Source organism: Prionailurus viverrinus, chromosome D1, assembly GCF_022837055.1.
Source record: "Prionailurus viverrinus isolate Anna chromosome D1, UM_Priviv_1.0, whole genome shotgun sequence".
Lineage (NCBI taxonomy): Eukaryota > Metazoa > Chordata > Mammalia > Carnivora > Felidae > Prionailurus > Prionailurus viverrinus.
Window position 1 is genome coordinate 66493570 of NC_062570.1, and position 24581 is coordinate 66518150.

Sequence of the window (24581 nt, forward strand, 5' to 3'; positions counted from 1 at the left end):
GGTGTACTAGCCAGAAGAAGTGATACTAGTTAGGATAAAAGTTGTTCTGGTTAGATGGACAGTATTGAAGGTATTCTACTTCATTGCATAAGCAGCTCTGGGAGGATGGAACATTATCTGCCTTGCCATATGGATGTTGGGCTACATTTTAGATATTTTTGTTCTTGGACAGAATAGGTGGTTAACATACATTTGTTGGCTGACTATATTAGAACCAGTAGTTCAGACCTGATCCTGTAAAGCGGAGAAGTTACTAAACCTTTTGGGTAGATATAAAAGTGGTAGAGTTTTGAGGTTATTCTGATGATACGGGTGTGGTAATTAGAGGTGAGAGGCTGAAGATGGGGAAACCAATTGGGGAGCTCTGTAACAGTTCATGAGTAAGTCGATGAATGCCAGACTGGGATGGTGGCGGTAGGAATCAAAACAGATACGCTCCTTACCTTTATAGAACTTTTAGTCTTATGAATGATACAGACCGGTAAACTGGTAACTCAAATATAGTGAGATAAAGAAAGTACACATTTCCCCTAATGCTTGTGGAATCTATTCATGACACCGGCATATAATCAATTATTTCATTGGTGGCTGCAAGATAGTGATTTTTAAGATCAATTCTATAATTTTTGTATAATGACAAGTGTTAATTTTCCTACTCTGTTTAAACTTTCACCTAAAAAAAAAGTGCTGGTGGGGCGCCTGGGTGGCGCAGTCGGTTAAGCGTCCGACTTCAGCCAGGTCACGATCTCGTGGTCCGTGAGTTCGAGCCCCGTGTCAGGCTCTGGGCTGATGGCTCAGAGCCTGGAGCCTGTTTCCGATTCTGTGTCTCCCTCTCTCTCTGCCCCTCCCCCGTTCATGCTCTGTCTCTCTCTGTCCCAAAAATAAATAAATGTTGAAAAAAAAAATTAAAAAAAAAATGCTGGAAGCATAGAAGAGGGGAACCTACCTTACTTATGGCGAGGAATGCTTCTAGAGGAAGAGACATTTGTCACTGACCTTAAGGGATGTGTCAAACTGGTCCATAAGAATATCTGTGATGAAAGATTTGGAAAGTAATCCCTTGGAAATGCAGGAAAAAGTTCAAAGAGAGCACTAGTTGGGGAGTCAGGAAATTTGTCTGTGCTCTGATACTTGTGTGGCAATGGGAAGTCACTTCTTGCTGGGCTTGTTTTCTCATTTGTAAAATGTGAAGTACCAGATGAGATCTTTGAAGGTTAGCCTTCTAATTTAACTATGTTAGTTTGATGTGTTTACCACAGTCATATCCTGTTGAGTGTTTGCTATGCAGCAGCTCTTTGTTGGGGTCTCAGAAGGGAGAATGGGACCTGCTGCTGGGGGCAAGGAGCCCCTGTTTCCCCAGCGTTACATGTTCTGGTTAGCCCTAGGCCGATAGAGCACCTCACTCAGTGGAGAGAGGAGCTGGCATTGGGGGTGCTGAATTAGATTTAGCAGTAGGGTAAACTGTAAGTAAAAGAGGTACAAGAAGAGGAGATTCCATAATTTTGTTGTTAAAGGAATGGTAGTGCCGAAGTCAGAATCAGGGTGGGAAACCTGTTTTGGGGAGAAGGATGATGAGTCCTCCTTTGGATTTTTTGGATGTGAAGCAGATCTAGTATTAGAGATATAGATCAGAGTTCAGTTGACAGGGCAAAACTGGAAGGAGAACTGAGAATTATTAGAATAGAGGTGACTTAGCGTTGTCCGAATAAAAGCACTTTTGAAGAAGGGAATAAGGAGAAAGAAGAACGCAGGACTGAAAATTGAGCTTTGGGAAATGTCCACATTGGGAGAATGAGGGGTGAGGGAGGTAGGCACCTTTGTGGAGGAAGGAGAAGAACCAAAATAAGTCTAAGAGAAGGGGGATGATCCAGATTGCCAAGTGCCAGAGACTTGGGAGAGTGACTTGTTCAGAAGGTATCTGTCCCATGTTGGGTTCTCCAGGAAGCAGATGCTGAGACAGAGTTGGGAGTGCAAAAGGGTTATTGTGGAGAAACACCAATGGAAAAAAAAAGAGGAAGCAAGATTGGGAAAAGGAACTGTTAAACAGAGATAGGGACTTGACAAAACTAGGAGCAAATGATGCCACCATCTTGCTCAGTCCATTGGCTGAGGGGGACCCTGAAAATACTAATAGCTGGAGGCTCTTAGCTAACCACAGTCCTTGTAGCTGGATAGCAGTTCCTTTCTTGAGGGATCTGAGTAGTACATCTCTGTCTGCCACAGAATCCTTTTGAAAAAGAAATTTCATGAGATTGATAGGGATGGAAGCCATATTATGGAGACCATAAAGACAGAGTGGTTAGAAGAGAGGACAGCGAAGTTAAACCTCAGATTTGTGATCTTTAACATTACCTTGGGTGTACATTGTGGCTTGAGATTTTCTTTTGGAGAAGATTGTACTATATTGAACTATTGTACTAATTTTTCTCTCTTATGTTATAGAGTTCTCTCTTAACACTTATTCTTATTGAGTCATTTCCTCAAAAATCTCTACTCAAATTTTGAGGAACTGGATTGCTTTACTAGACCTCAGTCAGATGAATTATGCCTGCTAGTTCTGGTGGTGTTAATAACTAATGGAGGCATTGTTTTTTACTCTAAAAGTGATCTGAATTAGAGACTCCAATAAAACAAAAATTCTCTCTTGTGGAATATAGTTGTAGTATAGTGAAATAAATTCAGAGACCCAGAACTAGGTAAAGATGGAGAAGCAAACTAAACCAAAAAAACAAAACAAAACAAAAACAAAAAAAAGAGAGAGAGAGAAAAGAAAATTCTTAAATGGGGCTCATTTAGTAAACATTTGTTGAACATCAGGTACTCTCTCATCAGGTACTTTATTAGGTTTTGATATTGCATAGATGGATAAAATATAGACCTTCCCTTTATGGAACTTACGGAGTGGTGGGACAGAGACAGACACTTATTGGAGTTAAATCTTCAAAAAAAATTTTTTTTTCCTTCTGTAGTTTATGTTGAGAGAGAGAGCAAGCACAAGCAGGGGAGGGGCAGAGAGAGGGGTGAGAGAGAGAGAGAGAGAGAGAGAGAGAGAGAGAGAGAGAGAATCCCAAGTAGACTGAGCCCAATTGAGCCCAAAGCGGGGCTCAATCCCATGACTGTGAGATCATGACCTGAGCTGAAATGAAGAGTCTGATACTTAATTGACTGAGCCACCCAGGTGTCCCATTTTAAGTGATTGATCTTTTTTTTTTTTTTTAATTTTGTTAAATGTTTTTATTTATTTTTGAGACGGAGAGAGACAGAGCATGAGCAGGGGAGGGGCAGAGAGAGGGGGAAACACAGAATCTGAAGCAGGCTCCAGGCTCCGAGCTGTCAGTACAGAGCTCGGTGTGGGGCTTGAACTCACAAGCTGTGAGATCATGACCTGAGGCAAAGTCGGATGCTTAACCGACTGAGCCACCCAGGCACCCCAAGTGATTGATCTTCTTAAAGACATTTGTTTATGCTGTAGTCCAGTGGGAGGCTGAAATCTAAGGAAGCTATCCTACATTGGGAGACTTTGTTGCCCATTAAGTGGCTTCTTCAAGAGACATAGCAAAGGATAGTTCTTTTGGGTGACTGAACGGAGTTAATTTTATCAACTCTATAGTCCTATAATGATCTCTCTCTTCATATTTTGTAATTTTATTGGTATTCTCTAGCTGGAACCCCTAGACATATTTCATTTAAAAATTTTCCACAACCTACAAATTTCACTTTTTCTGATTATAAAGATAATACATAGAATATTCAGACAACACATTGAAGTATATAGGTAAAGGTAAAATACTGAAAATTCCATGACCAAAGGCAGATGCAATTAACTTTTCAGTGAATGTCTTTCTAACATCTGTATCCCTCCTTTTTCCTCCCCTTCCTTGCTTTGTACGCATACACACATGCATATACACATACATATATATCCTTTCATATATATGGGACTATATTTCATATGCTTTTGTAATCTCTTTTCTTGAACAAGTGTTAGGGTCATCCTTTTCTTTCTTTCTTTCTTTCTTTCTTTCTTTCTTTCTTTCTTTCGAAGTTTATTTATTGAGAGAGAGGGAGGGAGGGAGGGAGGGGCACATAGAGAGGGAATCCCAAGCAGACTCGTGCTGTCAGCGTGAATCCTGATGTGGGGCAGGGCTCAATCTCACCAAATGTGAGATCATGGCTTGAGCCAAAATCGAGTCTGACATTTAACTGACTGAGCCACCCTGGGCACTCCAGGGTCATCTTTCCATTATCACTGCACATAGATACAGACAACCATTCTTAATAACGGCTGTGAACTATTTCACTGTTTTGATGCATCATGTTTTATTTAACCACTTTCCTGTTCATAGATATTTGAGATGTTTGGATGCTGTCAGCCAGGGATGCTGCTAAACATCCCATAATGCATAGGACACACCTCCCCCTGCTCCCCGAATAAAGAATTATTAGGTCCAAAATGTCAGTAGTGATGGAGAAAACCTTCTCTATTCCTTCTCCAGTGTTGAGTGGTGGCACTCGTTACTCCCTTATGTATCTGTTTAAATACCAGGTATTGTTACTCAGGCAATAAGTAATAGCTCTTTTAATTTGCATTGTTTTGATTACTAGTAAGGATAAGCATCTTTTCCTATTTTTATTAGTCATTAGTTTTTTTTGTGAATTTTCCATACATGTCCATTTTTAATTTTTTTTAATGTTTATTTATTTTTGAGACAGAGAGAGACAGAGCATGAACGGGGGAGGGGCAGAGAGAGAGGGAGACACAGAATTGAAAGCAGGCTCCAGGCTCTGAGCCATTAGCCCAGAGCCCGACGTGGGGCTCGAACTCACGGGCCGCGAGATCATGACCTGAGCTGAAGTCGGACGCTTAACTGACTGAGCCACCCAGGCGCCCCATGTCCATTTTTAAATAGGCTTTCATCTTTTACTTAATTTCTAAGAGTAATTTGAATTTTGGAGCTATCTGCCTTTTTATGGTGTCTTTATGGTGTCTCTTTTTTTAATGTTTATTTATTTTTATTTATTTTGAGAGAGAGAGAGAGAGAGAAAGAGAGCAGAGGAGGGCAGAGAGAGACAGAGAGAATCCCAAGCAGGGCGGAACCTGATGCAGGGCTTGATCTCATGAACGGTGAGATCATGACATGAACTAATATCAAGAGTTGGCTGCTTAACCAACTGAGCCACCCAGGGACCCCTATGGTGTCTCTTTTTAAAGGGAAATTAAAACACTTTTCATGTGGTCAAATTTACTGATATTGTCAGTTTGATATCTGAAGAGGAATAAGTTAATGAAGTATCTGAAATAACTTATTAAAGATGGTTCATTTAGAATGCAATCCTGTAGCATTTACTGTAGGTAGTTTAGTGGCATATAGTCTATGGACAACATCATAACAGGTGGTTTTGAGTTAGATATGCTGCCATAGTCTGTTCATAAGTGTTACGCTCTTACTAGTAGTCTCTGTGAAGGATGTGGATATAAGTGTTATGAAAGGTTCCCTCCATCACTGAGCTGCAGTTAGGTATTTGAGATACTGCTAGCATATGAAGTCATTCATTCAAATGCTGAATAGGAGTTCAGTGGAGAGGAGGGCCAGTAAAGGTTTCTTAGAGTTTGCGGAGAATGACCCAGTAACTAGACAGAAGGGAATGTTCTAGCATGCTGTTATTGTGGGACAGGCGGATAGACTGGGGTTCTCATCCTTGTTTTGTTACTAATCAGTGTTTGACTTAGGCTAAACCTCAGGCCCCAGTGTTCTTATCTGTGAAATAAGGAGATAGGAGTAGGACGTTCCCTAAGATTGTTGTCATTATTAAAATAATATGGTTTTACTGTTGAAAGAATTTTTAGAAAGAATTTGTTCAGCATTTATTGAAATTTATTTCAATTTATTGAAAGCCTTCTGCCTTTTGAATAGCATGTTAGGTGCTTTGGGAATGCAAGGATAGGTAAGACATGGGCCTTTCTTTCAGAAATTTACCATCTTATGGGAGAGCAAAATCATGTGTGGTAGTATAAGATAAGAGCTACAAAGTGATTGGGAGATGCAAAGTGAGGAAAGCCTATCTTGATTTTGGGTGGTGGAGGCTTCTGCAAAGGATGGCACTTATTTTAGGTAGAAATGGAGGCATAGGGGTGGTTGGAGCAAAGGCCTTGAGGGAAGGGGGGGTGGTACAGAGTTTGGGTGGGGTACAGTGAGTAAACTTGTTTGGTGGGATTTGTACAGTTGGTGCATAGCAGCAGGAAAAAAAGCTAGAAAGATAAAGAGGGCCTGACTTGTCTAGTGACTTAAATACAGGGCTGAGAACTTATTTGGGTCTTGCTTCTATAGGCTTTTGATGAATTTTAGATGAGAGGATAATGTGATGGAAGCCTTTAAAATTAATTTGGTAAAAGTGTCTAGGATGGTGATTGCATTTAGGGACTGAGTCAACATTGACTTTGAGATTTCTGAGACTGAATACAATGAAGATAATTTAAGAGAAAGCAAGCAAGACTTAAAACAGTGATAAGCAGGATGAAAGGATATTGTCAGGAAAGGGAAAATGACTCTATGTGGTAAGGGGCAGGACCTCTATTAAGACAATGCTCTTAAGGCAGGGCATAATACCGGTAGGAAATTGGTCATTCTGGTTCATTGTTAGGAAGAGTTTTCTGGTAATTCGCCATTAGCATGAAATTTTATAAATCAGACAGGAATTTTCATGTTTTAAAAAAAGATTGCTTACTATGAGTTATAATTCTATGATTGTGTTAGTTCAGATAAGCTTGTTGGAATGGAGATCCCCACCCCCCTTTTCTTCAGTGTTGAAGTTTGTCCATTACGCACATCCTGTAAAGGGAAACTGTGACTTGTGTGTGTGTGTGTGGGGGGGGCACATTTCAGAGGACCTTTATAATCTCTACATCTTTGGGAGGGAGGAGGGTAAACATTATGCACTTGTGTGTTAAAACACCATTTAGTCGTTCATCATCCTTGATTTCATTTTCATGATAGTTGGAGCAAAGCACATAAAAAGGGTAAATGGCAAACCACTGAACAGGAACAGACCAACGAACAGGGCTCATGCAGTTAATTAGTCATCTCTTGTCAGCAAGGCCCTGCAGAGGCAATAGTAGATGGCTATGAAAGAATGGGAGAGATGGGTCTTTGGCATGGACGTGGATCTTTTATTGTAGTGACAATAGTTTATTCTTCAAATCAGGGGAATGAGAACAAAGTTGCTTAGCAATCATGTGGGCACTAAAAGAATGGCCTTTGGAGGAGCTGGCATTTGAAGTTGGATAAATTCAACTTTTTTGAGAAACTTGCAAACACTCTGATTAGAGTGATTCAGGGGCAGTCCTTATACAAACTGAGAACTTGCAGCCTTGTTTCCTCCCGATTGCTTTTGTTCTGATCTGCTTTCCAGCTTCCTCATCTGCAGAGGGGGCTAGTCCCTCTTGGAACTCATTCCCCCAAAGGTAGATACTAGGAGATGGGGGCCCCTTGAGAGAGAATGGTCCCAGTGTTCTGACATATATTCTTCACCAGTGGATTTAACTCGGCTCCACAAAGTAGTGGAGCCATCTTGTTGGGTCCTGGAGAGCTGACTAGGAAGGGCTGGGGGAGCAGCAGTCAGTCCATCACTGCAAATTAGCTACAACGTGCATGCACAGCTACACAGTCATAGGGCTCTGTTTTTCCAGAAAGAGAAGGAAAGTGGCAAATGAGAAAAGGGCATCAGAGCAGGAGACTTGGGTTCTAGTCCCAGTTTCACTGCACATAAAACTCTGTGATTTGGGCACATCTCGTAATTTCTGACTCAGCCTCTTCATCTGTAAAATAGTAGTAATACCTACTTTCTCAGGGGCAAGACTAAAACCAACTGATGGATGATGTGAGTCTACTCTGAAAAGCATAATAACCTACTGGACAAGCTTATGGAGTGTTTACTTCTTGTTAGTAGTTTATACTCTGGCCTTCAAGATTCTGGTTTCTTTCTACATTTTATTTTTTGTTTAAAAAAAACTTGAGATACTGTCTAGGCTTTTAAAAAATTGCTCATAAAAATTTTTTTTTTAAGTTTAAAGATAGCACACAATGGTTTGTTTCTCTTTTAGTAACAAAACCTTTTCATTGAACTATTATCCAGTTTGTTATTTTGTTTGAAGACTTCCCTATTCTAGGCCATATTGAAAAAAGCTGAATTTCTGATCAAATTATAGCTCTTTTTGCTAAATTCATAAAATGAGTTTGGGTTGACAGTTAAGGATTGGACTTAAAAATTTTTTTTGTTAGAAGCAAGATTAACACCTTATTCTGCAGTAAGGATACTGACTGAGTGAATAAACAGCAAAACATTAAACCGTTATAAAACAGCAAGTGGCAAACCACTGAACAGGAACACACTGCACGAGCAGGGCTGGTGCTCAGGTCTCCTCTGGGGTCCTTGTTACTATTGAGTCCTGTCTGTCTCACTATTTGTTTAAATAAAGATAAAGGCGGTTAAGAAAATTGTCATTGAATTCCGCTATCCCTCTGTTTCACGAAAGTGCTGTTTAATTGTCCAAGGCTGAAGTCTAGAGTTCAAATCTAAATCTTTAGTGGGATCACTGATTTGAACCAAGCACCTACACATACAAAGAACATTGTTGATTTTAGAGAACTAAAACCATGATGTTCCTTATTACTAGAGAGTGTTGGACCAGGTATTACAAAACCTGAGTTCTAGTCTCAGTTCTGCTAAATAACCCTATTTAAAAAAAAAATTAATACATTTTTATCTCTTTGAGCCAGTACTCATCATCTGTCAGATGAAAAAGATGACAATATGGCATCCAAAGACCCTGCCAGGACTTTAATTGGAAGATCTGTGAAACCCAAAGGTAGAGCAAGGGAAGTGTGGGAGAGATTGGTGTCTTCTTTTTGTACCCTGAAGCGTTTACATTAATCATCTACTTTTCTCATGTTATTTCCCTATCTGAAAGCCTCCAATTGCCCTTTCCTATCCAAAAAGCTCTCCTTGTTTTAAGGCCTAGGTTACATTTCATGTCCTCTGTGAAGTCACCTTAGCACACATTGTTTTTCCTTTCTGAACTCATTTATTGCCCTTACTTTTCACTCACTCATCTGTTAATCATGGTACATTGCTGTGGAATATGTCTTCCTTTTATACCTAACCTCTAGAGAATAGGTTAATGTAGAAGAAAAAAATATAGACTTCAAGGATAGATTTAGTTGTATGACCTTAGGTCAGCCACTTTTTTATTTTTTTTTTATTTTTTTAACGTTTTATTTTTGAGACAGAGAGAGACAGAGCATGAACAGGGGAGGATCAGAGAGAGGGAGACACAGAATCTGAAACAGGCTCCAGGCTCTGAGCCGTCAGCCCAGAGCCCGACACGGGGCTCGAACTCACGGACAGTGAGATCGTGACCTGAGCTGAAGTCGGCCGCTTATCCGACTGAGCCACCCAGGCGCCCCTAGGTCAGCCACTTTTTAAAAATACCTGTGTAATTTTTAAATAGTTAGAACACTTTTGAATAGGTAAAATTTTTTTCAAACTTAAGAAAAAGAGAGGTACAGTGAAAAGTCTTCTACCCCTGGTCTACCATCAAGCTAGTCTTCCCCCTACTGTTATTAGTTTCTTACATATCCTCTTAGAGTTTCTCATTTTTTCTTTCTTTTACATAAAAGATGGCACACTATACATAGTCTTAAGCATATTGCTTTTTTCACTTTATTTTGGATATCTTTTTGTATCCACAGGGAGCTTCCTTATTGTTATTGTTTTATGAACACACCAGAATTTAACCAGTGGTTGGGAATTTTTACTTTGATTAAAGTCCTACATGATTTCAAATTTGAATGACCTTTGAGCCTTATCTGAGAAAATTGCTTATTTCTCTAAACTCTTACTTCTATAGTACATTACAGTTTTTAAACACTTTATATTCTTGGCACCTGGGTGGCTTAGTCGGTTAAGCCTCAACTTTGGCTCAGGTCATGCATGATCTCACTCTTCGTGGGTTCGAGCCCTGCGTCAGGCTGTGTGCTGACCGCTTAGAGCCTGGAGCCTGCTTCGGATCTGTGTGTGTGTGTCTCTCTCTCTCCCTGTCCTTCCCCTGCTCCTACTCTGTTGCTCAAAAATAAAGAAAAGTGTTTTTAAAAAAATGTATAGGGGCGCCTGGGTGGCTCAGTCGGTTAAGCATCCGACTTCGGCTCAGGTCATGATCTCGCGGTTCGTGAGTTCAAGCCCCGCGTCAGGCTCTGTGCTGATGGCTCAGAGCCTGGAGCCTGTTTCAGATTCTGTGTCTCCCTCTCCCTGACCCTCCTCTGTTCATGCTCTGTCTCTCTCTGTCTCAAAAATATATAAACGTTAAAAAAATTAAAAAAAAAGAAAAAAATGTATAAACACTTTATATTCTTGAAGTTGATCCTCACAGAACCTCTTTGGGAGGAGATAGTTACTCCCTAGGTTTTACTAGGTAAATAGTGAAAGGAAATATCTATTTGGGTCTTTGCTGACTGTGGTGCAAGATTCTTCAGCAAAAGCTCTACCGTGTTCTTTTCATGTGCTCTACTATTGGCAAATAGAGGTTTTGCTTGAGAAACACAGCCTGCTTTGTAGGGGCTGATAAAAGTCTTCATTACTTCATTTATAACCATTTGTGAATTTACTTCCTTTACTTTACTTACTTCCTTAAAACCAGCAGAGCATGTAGAAAAGGATCTCCACATAAATGAAGCTTTGAGAAACAAAACAAATATAGAGAGAAGATATGCAAATATTCTTTTTATAGGTTAAATTTTTTTCATCTTAAAAATCCTAACTGAAATATGTGTATGTAGAAAAAAGTGACTTGCTTAATGGCATTGAAAGTCTTCAATGAGATGAATGTGGTTCTTCAAGTGATTAAATGAGTAGAGCTGAGAAAATATGGAATATTTTAACATCTGATTTAACATCTGATAAGATTCTCTGTTGAAGGAAGTATATATAGCCTTAGCTATGTATTTTGATTTGTTTAAAGTGCACAAATGAAATGGGAGGGATTTAAGTTTTATTTTGAAATTTTCATTTAATATGAAATGAGGTTAGTACTGAGATAGCCCAAACTGCTAATTCAACTAACTACCTGATTGTTAAAGTATGCACTTAGGTTATGCCAAGACCAGTAATGCTTTATATATGGAATGCAAATTTTCTGCAAAAGATTTCAACCATTTTGGTGACTTCTGAGATATTTTGCAATTGATTTTTCTCCTCTTTCTAAACCAGGCCCTTGATTTCTTTTCGCTTTTTATATTCATGTTCTTTTATATTTATGCTGAAAACAGCCTAGTATCATAGAATTTTAGAGACATTTGGACACTTAGAGATTGCTAATTAATATTTGGTACATTTGTGTATTAACTTGGCTCTTTGTGTTGAACAAGTGAGAACACTGAAGCCCAGAGAAATGTGAGTGGCTCAGGTCAGTCACTTTGTCCAGAACCCTGTGCTGCAGCTGCCCAGCACCACGTTCTTTCTCTTACGGTTCTGACACTGCTCTACTTGGGGAGAAGTTTCATTTTGAAAACATCCTCTTGCTCTTAACCTCCTTTTTCTTTCTAATGTGGGCCAATTAATAAAAAACTATAAGGAATATTATAGTCACAGATAAAACTTTTTGTTTTAATTTGACTAGAGTTGAAACACGATGTACATTAGTTTCAGGTGTACAAAATAGTGATTCAGCTTCTTTTTATGTTAAGCTATGCTCACCACAAGTGTAGCCACCATCTGTCACCATACAGTGCTATTACAATATCATTGACTGTATTCCCTATGCCGTGCCTTTTATTCCCATGTATAGTCACAGATCTTGCTTGGAGCCAGCTCATTGTCGGTATGTAACAGAGACTTGTTTGAAGTGAACCAACACTGGGGAGGGAATGAGGTAACAGCCAAGTGAGGAGCTGGCAGCCAAGAAGTACTCACCCGATACTTGCTGGCTTATTCTCCATTTTTCTCTCCCTAGGGCAGGACCAACACACACTGAGCCATTGTGTTCAGTGAAGCTGCCATGTGCTGGGTAGTGGATGCCTTTAAACTACTTTCTTTCCCCCATAGGTCCTTTCTCATAACCTGTGCACGGTGCTGAAGGTTCCACATGACCCTGTTGCCCTTGAAGAGCACTTCAGGGATGACGATGAGGGGCCTGTCTCCAATCAGGGCTACATGCCGTATTTAAACAAGTTCATTTTGGAAAAGGTATGCTTCTAATGTCTTCCTGTTTGATTCTTCCTGTTTGATTTGCACATTTCAAGTGGGTCCTAGAGCCCCTTTTTGGTGAGTTCACTGAGGAGTTCAGGTTTGAGCCATCATGAGATAAATCAGAAAGGAAAGAAAGAATGTGAGACATTGCTTCCTATTTCTTCTTCTTCCCCTCTCTTCTAAAACTTGGTTTGATGTTTTCCAGCTTGGTTCATTGTTTTCAAATTAAGAACTACCTGTATTTTCTATTAGTCTGTGTAACTGTCTTCTCTCAGAGTGCTGTTAACTTTTGGTTCCACATGTATTGGCAATGATTGTTAAAGAATGGGTATGTTAGGGTAAACTGTGAATACTGAAGGTAATGTTAATTATCTTTACTAAATATCTTTACTAAATACTAAATTACTAAATAATTATCTTTACTAAATAGGTCATCTTTACTGTAATAGCTGTACAAATAAAATTGTACAGCCAAGTTTTCATCATAGACTTTTCAGGGTACCACTCAGATGCTTCTTGTGGGGTATATTATGAGTGAAGGTCTATAAAAACCTATTATATATTTGGAAGCCAAATATAACCTTTTGGCATTTGCTGCCGTGTTCAATTTTTCCCTTGGTTTGGGTAATTAAAAACTGACACAAAAAGGGGTGAATGTCCCTTTACTCTTTTTAGACTCATTCTCCAGGAGTAACCACTGTTAACAGTTTGGTGAATATCTTTTAAATATATACATGCAAACACACACCTATATAAGCGATAGTGTTTTGTTTCCATATGGCTAAGATGCTATACATATAGTTCTTCAAATTATTTTTTATAATTGAACAGTATATTAGTGTCATCTTTCCATATTGTATATATTTAGTTTAGATATGGAAGTAGTCATATATTCACATGAACAGTTGAGAAATTCCTGCTTTTGCCTATTTATAACATCGAGCCTGAAAAGTTTTGGATGTATTTTAAAAATGCCTTTTTTTAAATGTTTATTTATTTTGGAGACAGAGAGAGAGCGAGAGTGAGAGACAGCATGAGTGGAGGAGGGGCAGAGAGAGACACAGAATCTGAAGCAGACTCCAGGCTCTGAGCTGTTAGCACAGAGCCTGACATGGGGCTCGATCTCATGAACTGTTAAATCATGACCTGACCCAAAGTCGAATGCTTAGTTGACTGAGCCACCCAGGTGCCCTTAAAAATGCCTTTCAAAAAGTGACAATGATAATACGTTTAAACTAAAAATAAAGTATGTTTAGGGGTGCCTGGCTGACTGAGAGGAATATGTGACTCTTGATCTTGGGGTCAGGGGTTAGAGCCCCACATTGGGTATAGAGATTACTTAAACAACAAACTTAAAAACATTTAAAAACTGTATTTTCCCATCACCTAAATATCACAACTATTTGCATATTTGTTTCTATGACTTCTTTGGATTGTTATTGCTGTATACATTTTTTATAGTTTAGTGTTTTTTCATAATAGTAAAGTGCAGTAATTAAAATTTATGGTAATAAGTTAAATTAGTAGTTTGAAAAATGCTAAAATGTTGGTGAGGGTTCTTTTTGAAATTACGTGTTTTGGGGCGCCTGGGTGGCGCAGTCGGTTAAGCGACCGACTTCAGCCAGGTCACGATCTCACGGTCCGTGAGTTCGAGCCCCGCATCGGGCTCTGGGCTGATGGCTCAGAGCCTGGAGCCTGTTTCCAATTCTGTGTCTCCCTCTCTCTGCCCCTCCCCCGTTCATGCTCTGTCTCTCTCTGTCCCCAAAATAAATAAACGTTGAAAAAAAAAATTTAAAATTACGTGTTTTTCAGAAATTTTATAGCAAGGGTTGTCAAGATTACAGTGTGTTCATTTATGTAGTGTTCATTGTACCTGTATCTGTTATTCCATATCAGCCTCACAATACAATTTTCTGCTCTTTGTGTGTTTGTTTTATGTGTATCTGTGTTACGTTTTTAAAGTATTTCTCCTGAAAAGATGGTAACATTGCTTTGATCATGCCTAGTAATTAGGAAAAAAAAGAGAGAAACCACAGCATAATGAAATATAAGATTTAATCAAGCTCACAAAAGCTACAAATTATGTGATTCCATTTATATCATGTGTCCAAAACAAGCAAACACATGGAGATACAATGTAGATTAGTGGTTGACAGAGGCTGTTGGGAGGTGGGAATGGAGAGTAACTATTAATGGGCTTGGGGTTTCTTTTTGGGATGATGAAAATGTTCCAGAGTTAGGTAGTGATGATGGTTGCAAACCTTTGTGAATATATTAAAAACTACCAAATTGCATACCTTAAAGTACAAATTTTATGGTATGTGAATTATATCTCAATAAAAAATCCTTTAATCAAATTGTACAGAAACTGATTAAAACTTCATAGTATGATGCTGTACTATTTTCTGGAGTTTTTTCCTGGCTGCTTGCTGTTCTATTCATTGATCAGGTGGCTCATTTATGGTCTGTAGTTGTATTATAAGTAAATATGTATTTTTAAAAAATGTTTATTTATTTTTGAGAGAGTGCAAGCAGGAGAGGGGGAGAGAGGAGGACAGAGAATCAGAAGCAGGCTTTGTGCTGACAGGCTGACAGCAGCAAGCCTGATGTGGGGCTCAAATTCACCAACTGCAAGATGGAGATCATGACCTGAACTCAATCAAGTTGGATGCTCAGCTGACTGAGCCACCCAGGTGCCCCAGTAAATATGTCTTAAATTCTGCAAATGTTTGATGACCTGCTGTGTGCATGTGTTTAATCTTAAAAATTATGTCCGTTATTAAAATATAGAACAGGGGCGCCTGGGTGGCTAAGCCAGTTGAGTGTTCAACTCTTGATTTCGGCTCAGGTCATGATCTCTGCTTGTGCGTGCTCTCTAAAATGAAAAAATAAAATAAAAATAAATAGAACATTGGGACATTCTCAGAAATCTGAAAATTGCCTTTTCAGTGCTAGAATTTGTGTGGGGGTGGGCGAATGGATAGAGAAACATGGTTTCATATCTTGAAGTGCTGTACTCTTAATACTGCATTTTTTTCTCGTTGGTGTAACTTTCTTTAAATATCTTGAATTTTAAGTTTTAAAATGTTTTTTGTTTTGGTATTTAGGTATTTTATTGACTTATTTTTGAGCTAGCAGGAGCAGGGGAGGGGCAGATGGGGAGGGAGAGTGAGAATCCTAATCTTGATCTCAGGACCATGAGATCATGACCTGAGCTGAAATTAAGAGTCAGATGCTTAACCAACTGAGCCACCCAGGCACCCATATTTAGGTTTTTTAAAGTTTTTTAACTGGGGGAGAAAATATAGCAGTATTTTAAAAGTTCAAAATTAGCCACTAAATTTGGAGAAAAACTTATTCACAAAATGAGTGAGGATGTGATGAAACAGTAAGTTCTTGTTTATTATTGCTTAGCCACCTGGAGTGGAATTTTGGCAGACCTTCAGTCCAAGTAAAGCAGCCAGGGTTTCCATGGTGTGGGTTTAAATTGAGCAAAGATTATTGCCTTGTTTTGAAAGTTTGTTGAAAAAATGCCAATAGTAACTGGAGAATGTTAACATAAAATGTAGAGATGGTCATCAGTTATGCAAAGAAGATATAAAGTAATGATCAAACATTTGCAAGATGTGATATATATGTCTGTGTCATATACATATGTGTATGACACACACATGTATACTATCTCATTTGATCCTCATGTTAATCCTGCAATGCATAATTGGACTTATTTCCAATTAGCTCAAGAGGAAACAGAGCATAATGTTGCCTAACTGGTAAGGGTTAGATAGATTTTTTTTAAAGTTTATTTATTTATTTTGAGAGAAAGAGAGTCTTAGCAAAAGTGGGGGAGGAACAGAGAGATGGAGAGACAGAATCCCCAGCAGGCTCCCATCATTCTCGCAGATCCCAGTGGGGGGCTCGAACACATGAACTGTGAGATCATGACCTGACAGAGATCAAGAGTCAGATGCTTAACTGACTGAGCCACCCAGGAGCCCCAGGGGTTAGATAGATTTTAGACCTGAGCCATTTAATTTCTCTTAACTGAGCCACCCAGGCACCCCAATTTTATTTTATTTTTTAAGTAACCTCTACACCCAACATGGGACTTGAACTCACAACTCTGAGATCAAGAGTTGCATGTTCTACTGACTGAGGCAGCCAGGTGCCCCCTTAAGTGTTTTTAAGATGATTCTTTTCTTGTGATTGATTAGTATCTGGTGTTCTTTAGTGTTCATTCTTCTCAGTTTTCCCCCAGGTTGTTTTAGAGGTTTTCTGCCTTTGCCTAGAATTATTCTGAAGGGGTTGGGACCAAGAGATAAATTATGTTGAAATTCACTTTCTAAAAAGTAATTTTTCCATTTGATTTCTGTATTTCCTTCTTCAGAGATTATCATTCCTGTTCTTCACATTGATAGAATTGATTTTCAGCTTTTCTGAGACATCAAATGATTAATATGCTTATGTTCTTGTATCAGATATTTTGCCTTCCCTGAGTGTTGGCTTTTTAATTTTTTTGCTTGTTTGTTAAATTCCTTCTTTAGTAAAGAATGGAATTCTATAAACATCTAGGAAGAGTGTTTTTGTGAACTTTCTCCTCTTTCTTTTTGCAAAGAGACATTATACCTGGATTATCTGACAGTGAATAATTGAAGAAAGCAGTATATTGTTACCTTTTTACTACTGATCCCCAATAGACTACATCAAAAGCTAGTCTGCTTTAGCATATTTATGTGGCAACCTAATTCTTGCATGAGATTTAATAGCCTGTTAGGCTTTTGGGTTCAATCATTGTCAATTCTTTTCCCTGATTCCGCATATTAAAGGTTGATCTGCGCTATTATGATTTAAACCAGTAATCCTTTGGGAAGATACCAAGTCCTTATTGGGGAATCTGCTGCTTTTCTATCATAATCCTTTTCTTTTTTGGCCTTTGGCTTTTGGGAAACATACGTACATATAAAAGAAAAAAAGAAACCTTTCAGTTCAATACAATGTCCCTTCCTCTAGAGGTTAGTAGCCTCTGCATTGTTTTCCTAGGCTGACATCAGATGCTTGCTGTTCATGTCAGTTACAGTTCTTCCATAAAATGAAGTTTCAGTTTTCTGTTACTTGAATGAATATACCTTCAGCAATCAAAATGTCTTCAAATGTGTGCCTAACAACTATCATTTAATAGGAAGTTGTATTGCTCTTAAAAACCCAAGACTAGGGGCGCCTGGGTGGCGCAGTCGGTTAAGCGTCCGATCTCAGCCAGGTCACGATCTCGCGGTCCGGGAGTTCGAGCCCCGCATCAGGCTCTGTGCTGACAGCTGATGGCTCAGAGCCTGGAGCCTGTTTCCGATTCTGTGTCTCCCTCTCTCTCTGCCCCTCCCCCGTTCATGCTCTGTCTCTCTCTGTCCCAAAAATAAATAAACGTTGAAAAAAAAAATTAAAAAAAAAACAAACAAAAAAACCCAAGACTATGTTTTTGAGCAATTCCTCTTACTGTCCTTTAGCCATGTTATTTCTTCTTTCATTGTTGCTTGAAAGTTATATAGTATTATTTTGGCACAATGGCCAAGTTGGACTCTACATTTTCATCATATTAGTGAAGTTATACAGCACTAAAAACTTCTGAGTGAATAAAGAGGTTAAATGATAAAAACTATGGATGACTTTATGCCCTTGAGTACTGTGGCCAGCAATACAAGTCTAAGAGTGATATAATTTAAATAATTTTTTTTTCAAATAACCAGTCTTATTGAGTATTCGCATGCCATGCAATTTAAGTATTTAAAGTGTGCAATTCAGTGGTTCTTGGTATAGTCACATTTTTTGTGCAGCCATCATCACAGCCAATTTTACAATATTTCCCCCACCTTCCTTCAAGAAAACTGTACCCACTAGCACTCACTCTCTCCTTCCCCACACTCCTAGGAAACCACTAATCTACTTTCTGTCTCTATGGATTTGCCTATTCTGGACTCCTATAACATGAGGCCTTTAGTGTCTGCCTTCTTTCATTTAGCATAATGTCTTCAAATTTATCTACATTGTAGCATGTGATGGCACTTCATTCCTTTTGATGGCTGAATATTTCATTATAATTATACTACCTTTTGTTTGCACGTTTATTCGGTTATGGATCTTTGTGTTGTTTTCACTTTTTGGTTACCGTAAATTTGCTGGGAGTGTTCACGTTCAGGTTTTTGTATGGATATACATTTTCAGTTCTCTTTAAAATGGATGATGATGGTATTTAACCCAAGAGTATACTACCTAGGAATGGAATTCTTGGGTCATATGGCAACTCTATGTTTATTTTATTTATTTATTTTAAGTAAGCTTAATGCCCCTTGTGGGGCTTGAACTCATAACCCTGAGATCAAGAGTTGCATGCTCCACCAACTGAGTCAGCCAGGCCCTCCAGCAACTCTATGTTTATCGTTTTGGGGATCTGTAAAACTGTTTTCCAAAGCAGACGCACATTTTACTTTCCTACCAGCAATATATGAGGGTTCCAATTTCTTCATATCCTCACAGTGCTTGTTATTTTCTATCATTTTGATTTTAGCCATCCTAGTAAGTATGAAGTATGGTATCTTACTGTGTTTTGATTTGAATCTTCCTGATGATTAACGTGAAATATTATAATAAAAGGAGTTTCTTTAATTGTAAAGGAAACACAGGTTATTGTTAGAAATTAAGAAAAAAGAGGAATTTATTAAGAAAACATATATCACCCATAACCTTACCATCTAAAGGCAGTCACTATTATCATTTTGATCTGTTTGCTTTAACTCTGTTTTTTTTAGCTGTCTTTGTATATATTGTTTTTCAAATTTAGATCATATTGAGGACATAAATACTGCCTTTTCCATGCCATTAAATTTTTTTAAAACCTGAATATAAAGATAAAGTGGTAACATTTATTTAGAGTTTACTATGTATCAGAAACTATGCTAAATATTTTAAACAAATGTTCTAATTAATTCTTTATATTAACTCCATGGGTTAAGTACCATCATTAATACCATTTTAAAGAAGAGACTGGGCTTTGGGTTAAAATGCTTGTCTAAGGTTACCCAGCTACTAAGTGACTGTATAATCGTTTTGTACCATGACTTTATAACGATTCCCTTTTTGGTGGGCTTATATTTTATTTTTATTTTTTTCCACTTTTATAAATAATAGTGACTATCCTACGTAAATCTTTATCTGACTCTGATTCCCTTTTTGGGGTAGATTATTTGAAGTAGAATTATTGATTGAAGAGTATGAATGCTTTCTGAGAAAACATATTCTCCAACCAATGTCTAAAGCATCAAATTGGCCAATTTCCCTGTCTTCTGAGAACTGACTCTGTGCCATAGGAACTTTAGTCTTTAGCTGGTTTGGATGAAAATTCTAGTTTAGAGAACACGTGATTTTAGTTTTGTAAATACTTTCAGAACTTTGAGTCAGAATTGAGATCTATAAATAGTATTGCTATCTCGTATGGATTTTAGTGAAAAGAAATATATATGTTGAAAATAAGAACAACTCTACATATTTCTTTCTAAGATATTATCTTCCATTTGGACACCCTGAAACCATTGGCAGCCATTATTAGTTTTCCAAAAGATGTGAGACAATTTATTATGTATGATATAAACTGGGATTTTGGAGCACAGTTTGCAATCTTAGATGGGGTAGAGTATGGAATCATAGATTCCTAGATCTTTTGTAGGTAGAACAGACCTTGTGATGTTCTCAATTTATAGATCTATTTTAATTTAGCAAGCACTTGATATTGAACCTATACCCGTCAATAGTTTGCTGTTGTTTTTAGGTAAGGTGCAACATCCTTATCATGGTGTACAGGGCCATGTTTGATTTGGCCTCTGCCAACCTCTCTGCCCTCCTTTTCTTCCTCTCCCCTTATTGTCCCCTTCTCTGCAGTTGTGTTGGCCTTCTCTCTGTTCCTCATATTACCAAGACTGTTCCTGCCACAGAGCCTTCAGACATGTTGCCTCCTCTTCTGTAAGGCTTCCTCTACCCAAAACATGCATCTAACTCCTGTTCATCTTTTAGGTCTCAGCTTGATCGTCACTTCCTCAGGGAGGGTTCTCCAGGTTGCACCCCGCCCTTCCCAGAGCTAACCTGCTGCTCTGTAATGTGTTTTCCCATTGTAGCATTTAGCACATTTTCATCATATAGATGGTTGTTTTGTTGCTCTATTTTTTGATACCTGATATGCCTCTTAGAGTGTAACTTCTGGGGTAGCAAGGACTGGTTCACCATCGTACAACTCTGTTGATTGTTGTCATTGTATGCAGAAGTTTTTAAGTTTGATGTAGTTGATTCTCTATTTTTGCTTTGTTGCCTGTGGCTTTTAATGTCCTATCTAAGAGAACATTGTGTATTCCAATGTCATGAAGCTCTTCCCCTAGTTTTCTTCTAGTTTTATAGTTTTAGGTCTTACATTTAGGTTTTTACTCCCTTTTGCATTAATTTTTATATATGGTGTAAGGTAAGGGTCCATTTTCTTCTGCGTATGGATATTCAGTTTTCCTAGCACCATTTGTTGAAGAGACTATCTTTTCCTCAATGTGTAGTCTTGGCATCCTTGTTAAAGATCATTTGACCACATATATAAGGGTTTATTTCTGGGCTCTCTGTTTTGTTGGTCTATATGTCTCTCTTTATGCTAAGTACCATACATACTGTTTCGATTACTGTAGCTTTGTAATATGTTTTGAAATTAGGAAGTATAAAGCCTCCAGTTTTGTTCTTCTTAAGATTATTTTGGCTATTCATGGTCCTTTGAGATTCCATATGAATTTCAGGATGATGTTTTCTGTTCCTGCAAAAAAAAAAAAAAAAAAAATGCCACAGGGATTTTGATGGGGATTGAACTGAATCTGTACATTGCTTTGGGTAGTATGGACATTTTAACAATATTAAGTCTTCCAGCCCATCAACACTGGAGGTCTTTCTATTTATTTATATCATTTTTAATTTTTTTCAGTAACATTTTGTAGTTTGCAATGTACAAGTCTTTTGTCTTCTTGGTTAAGTTTATTCCTAAGTATTTAATTCTTTTTGATGCTCTATTAAATGGGATTTTAAAATTTTCTTTTTTAGATTGTTTATTGTTAGTGTATTGAAACACAACTGATTTTTGAGTATCCTGCAACTTTGCCGACTGATTTCTGAGTGTTCTGCAACTTTGCCAAATTTATTAGTTCTAAAAGGTTTTCTTTGTGGAATCTTTAGAGCTTTCTACATAAAAGAAAGAGCATGTTATTGGCAGATAATTTTACTTTTTCCGTTCTAATTTGGATGCTTTATATTTCTTTTTTCCTTTTTTTGTCTAATTGCTCTGGCTAAGACTTCCAGTATTGTGTTGAATAGAAGTGGTGAGAGTGGGCATCCTTGCCTTGTTCTGATCTTAGAGGAAAAACTGTTTTTCACTGTTGAGTATGATGTTAGCTGTGAGCTTTTCATACATGATCTCATTTTGTACTTTTTTGTTTGTTTGTTTAATTTTTTTTTTTTTCAACGTTTATTTATTTTTGGGACAGAGAGAGACAGAGCATGAACGGGGGAGGGGCAGAGAGAGAGGGAGACACAGAATCGGAAACAGGCTCCAGGCTCTGAGCCATCAGCCCAGAGCCCGACGCGGGGCTCGAACTCACGGACCGCGAGATCGTGACCTGGCTGAAGTCGGACGCTTAACCGACTGCGCCACCCAGGCGCCCCTGTACTTTTTAAAAAAGATGTAAATGCCATCATTTAGTATGCTTTTACCATTGAGCATGATTAAACTAAAGAATAGTGCCATTATATTTTAGAGAAGGAATAAGCCAACAGACAACTTACTAAAATTAAGTAATGTATATTTGAATAGTAATATAGTAATGTGAATTTGATTTAAAAAAAAAAGCCACTACTTATTTCCTGGGAAAATTTATGGAAAATTTGTTTGGTTTCTAATGCCATTGCAATCTGATTTTTACCCAAACTTCTTGGCTCTCTTGAAGGTAACTAGTAACCCCTAAATTGGAAAACCAGTGGTCTGTTCTTAACTCCTTTTTAATCTCTGTAGCATGACACTATTGATCAAACTTCCTTAACTGTTTCCTCACTCAATTTTCATATCTTTGTGGTTCTCCTGCCACTTTGTTCTTTCGGTCATCATAATTCCTCTTCCTCCTCTAGTTTTGTAATGTCTGTATCCCCTGATGTTCTGTTTTTTGATCCCATCTCTTTTCTTGATTTATGTTTTCTGTCAGTGATCTCACTTGACCATCATGGCTTCAGTCATCATCAGCAGGCAGTTGACTGACAAGTCTGCCTCTCCTCATTTGCTACAGTTCCACTTCTTTGTCTTTGGACACCTCCATCTGAATGTCTTACTAGACAGGTTGAAGATGCTCATAATTGAAAACTTTTATCTTTCCTTCTGTCTTGCTTTTGTCTCCTTCATCCTGTATCTGTTTCCCAGACTTGGTTGGTGTGATGTTTCTGCCATACCTTTGCTCATGCCATTTCTTTTCCTCTCTTTTGTGTTACTTATCCTTATACTCTTCAATATACTTCAAGATCCGCTTCAAATACCATCTTTTCTGCAAAGTACTAATCTGAGCAGTAGATGACCTACTCATCCTCTGCTCTAAAACCTTTCAATTGGGAGTTTCTTATGGACTATTTCTTAAAACTATGAAGCTGTTTGTGATTTGGTCTATGTTTGCTTTTCTAGCCATAAATCTAGGCACTCCCCCTCAGGAATCCTATAATTCGTCACATAATCCACATAGAATCACTTCTTGTTCCTCAGGTAAGCCTATATGCTTTTGTGTACATGTCATTTCCCCTTAGTGTTTTTTAGGGGTGCAGGTGGATAGAGTTGATGGTGGTGGCCTGTGAAACTAGTCCTATAGAGGTGTCTTACATTATATAGATGTCCTCCATCTGTTGAGTTCTATAAGCAGTTTAGCATAGTGGAAAGAGACAGCATTTGAACCTTGATTTAAATGCTAGTTTTGATATTTACCAGCTACATGAACTTGGTATTCAGTTTTTCTGAACTTCTGTTTCCTAATATTTATAAGCCATGTGAACTTGGTAAAAGTACTCAATATTTCTGCACCTCTATTTCCTGATCTGTAAAATAGGGGCAATATTTAGCCTTACAAGGCTAATACCAAGTTTAAGTAAGCAACTGCATATAAAATGCCAAGCATATGCTAAGTCCTCATAAATGATGTTAAAAAAGAAAAAGGAAAAAAAGATGCTGCAGCAGCAACTACTGCTTTCCCTTCAAGGGATCAATTGTGTATGATTGTGGTGTGAGAAATGGTGTCAGACTGAGACAGGGTACTGCAGGCAGAGCACAAAGGATATCGTCCTACTCCTGGGGAACTGGTGTGCCAACCACACGTCCTAGTCAGGGATCAAGAGAAATTTCTCCGTGTAGTCAGCTAGTGACTTCTTCCTTATAGTACACATAACGCTTTGTTCCTGTCTCTCCAAACAGAGATGCTTTGCACATATTGTCCTGCCAGCCACTCTGCCTTCTTTAGTACATCTTACTTATTGTCCCAGAATATGGCTTTTAAAATGCAGGCTGTATATGGTGCTCCTATCCACTCTTTCAGTACAGATAAATCCTAACTCCTTAATATGGATTATAAAGCTCTTTATGATCTGGCCTTCACTTCTCTCTCTCGCCTCATCTTTAGCTGTGCTCCATGCAGGGGTCACTTATCATTTTTTGTCTGCCCAGTATCTGAACTCTTATGTTTAGGAAATTGCACAGTGCCTTGGTGGGGGAAGGACCTGTCTCACATCTCAGATATTGAAAAGTTCAGACACTCATGAGTGACACAGAGGATCAAAGACTGGGTCAGTGGCAGCAGTGATGGCCTCTTGTTACATTGGCAGTGGTGTCTGTACTATACTCTTACCATGCATAGTTTCAGCTGTGATTTGGACTGACTAGCCTACATTGGTAATGACTTAGTTTCAGAGCCTAGATTTTCCATCCCTTGTGTTGGATCTTTGAGGTTACCCATTGTTTTTTCGATGAATTCTTTTTAAGTTTAAAGGAACCCAGGGTGTTTTCTGTTATTTGCACTTACAAAATAGCCTTGAATCATACCACTCTTTAGCACCAAGTGCTCCATTCACATTAAACTTCTACAATACTTCTGAACTGACCATGGTTGTCTCCACCTCTGGGCTTTCTCACATTGTTCTACCTAGAACTCTCCTTACCCCATTCTTGAACTGTTTACATTTTGTTTTCCCCCAGTTTTATTGAGAAATAATTAACTTGCATCACAGAATAACTTTAAGCCTCACAGGATGGTTTG

At 38.3% G+C, this 24581-nt stretch overlaps 1 protein-coding gene across 1 annotated transcript in view; it reads left to right on the plus strand.

Moving 5' to 3' along the window:
* The window catches only part of SWAP70 (switching B cell complex subunit SWAP70), a 77683-nt gene that overhangs the window by 13657 nt on the left and 39445 nt on the right, over nt 1-24581 (plus strand). Inside the window, exon 2 of the mRNA XM_047877750.1 lies at nt 12097-12237. Within this exon, the coding sequence (XP_047733706.1) occupies nt 12097-12237 (141 nt within the window). The remainder of the gene's footprint in view (nt 1-12096; nt 12238-24581) is intronic.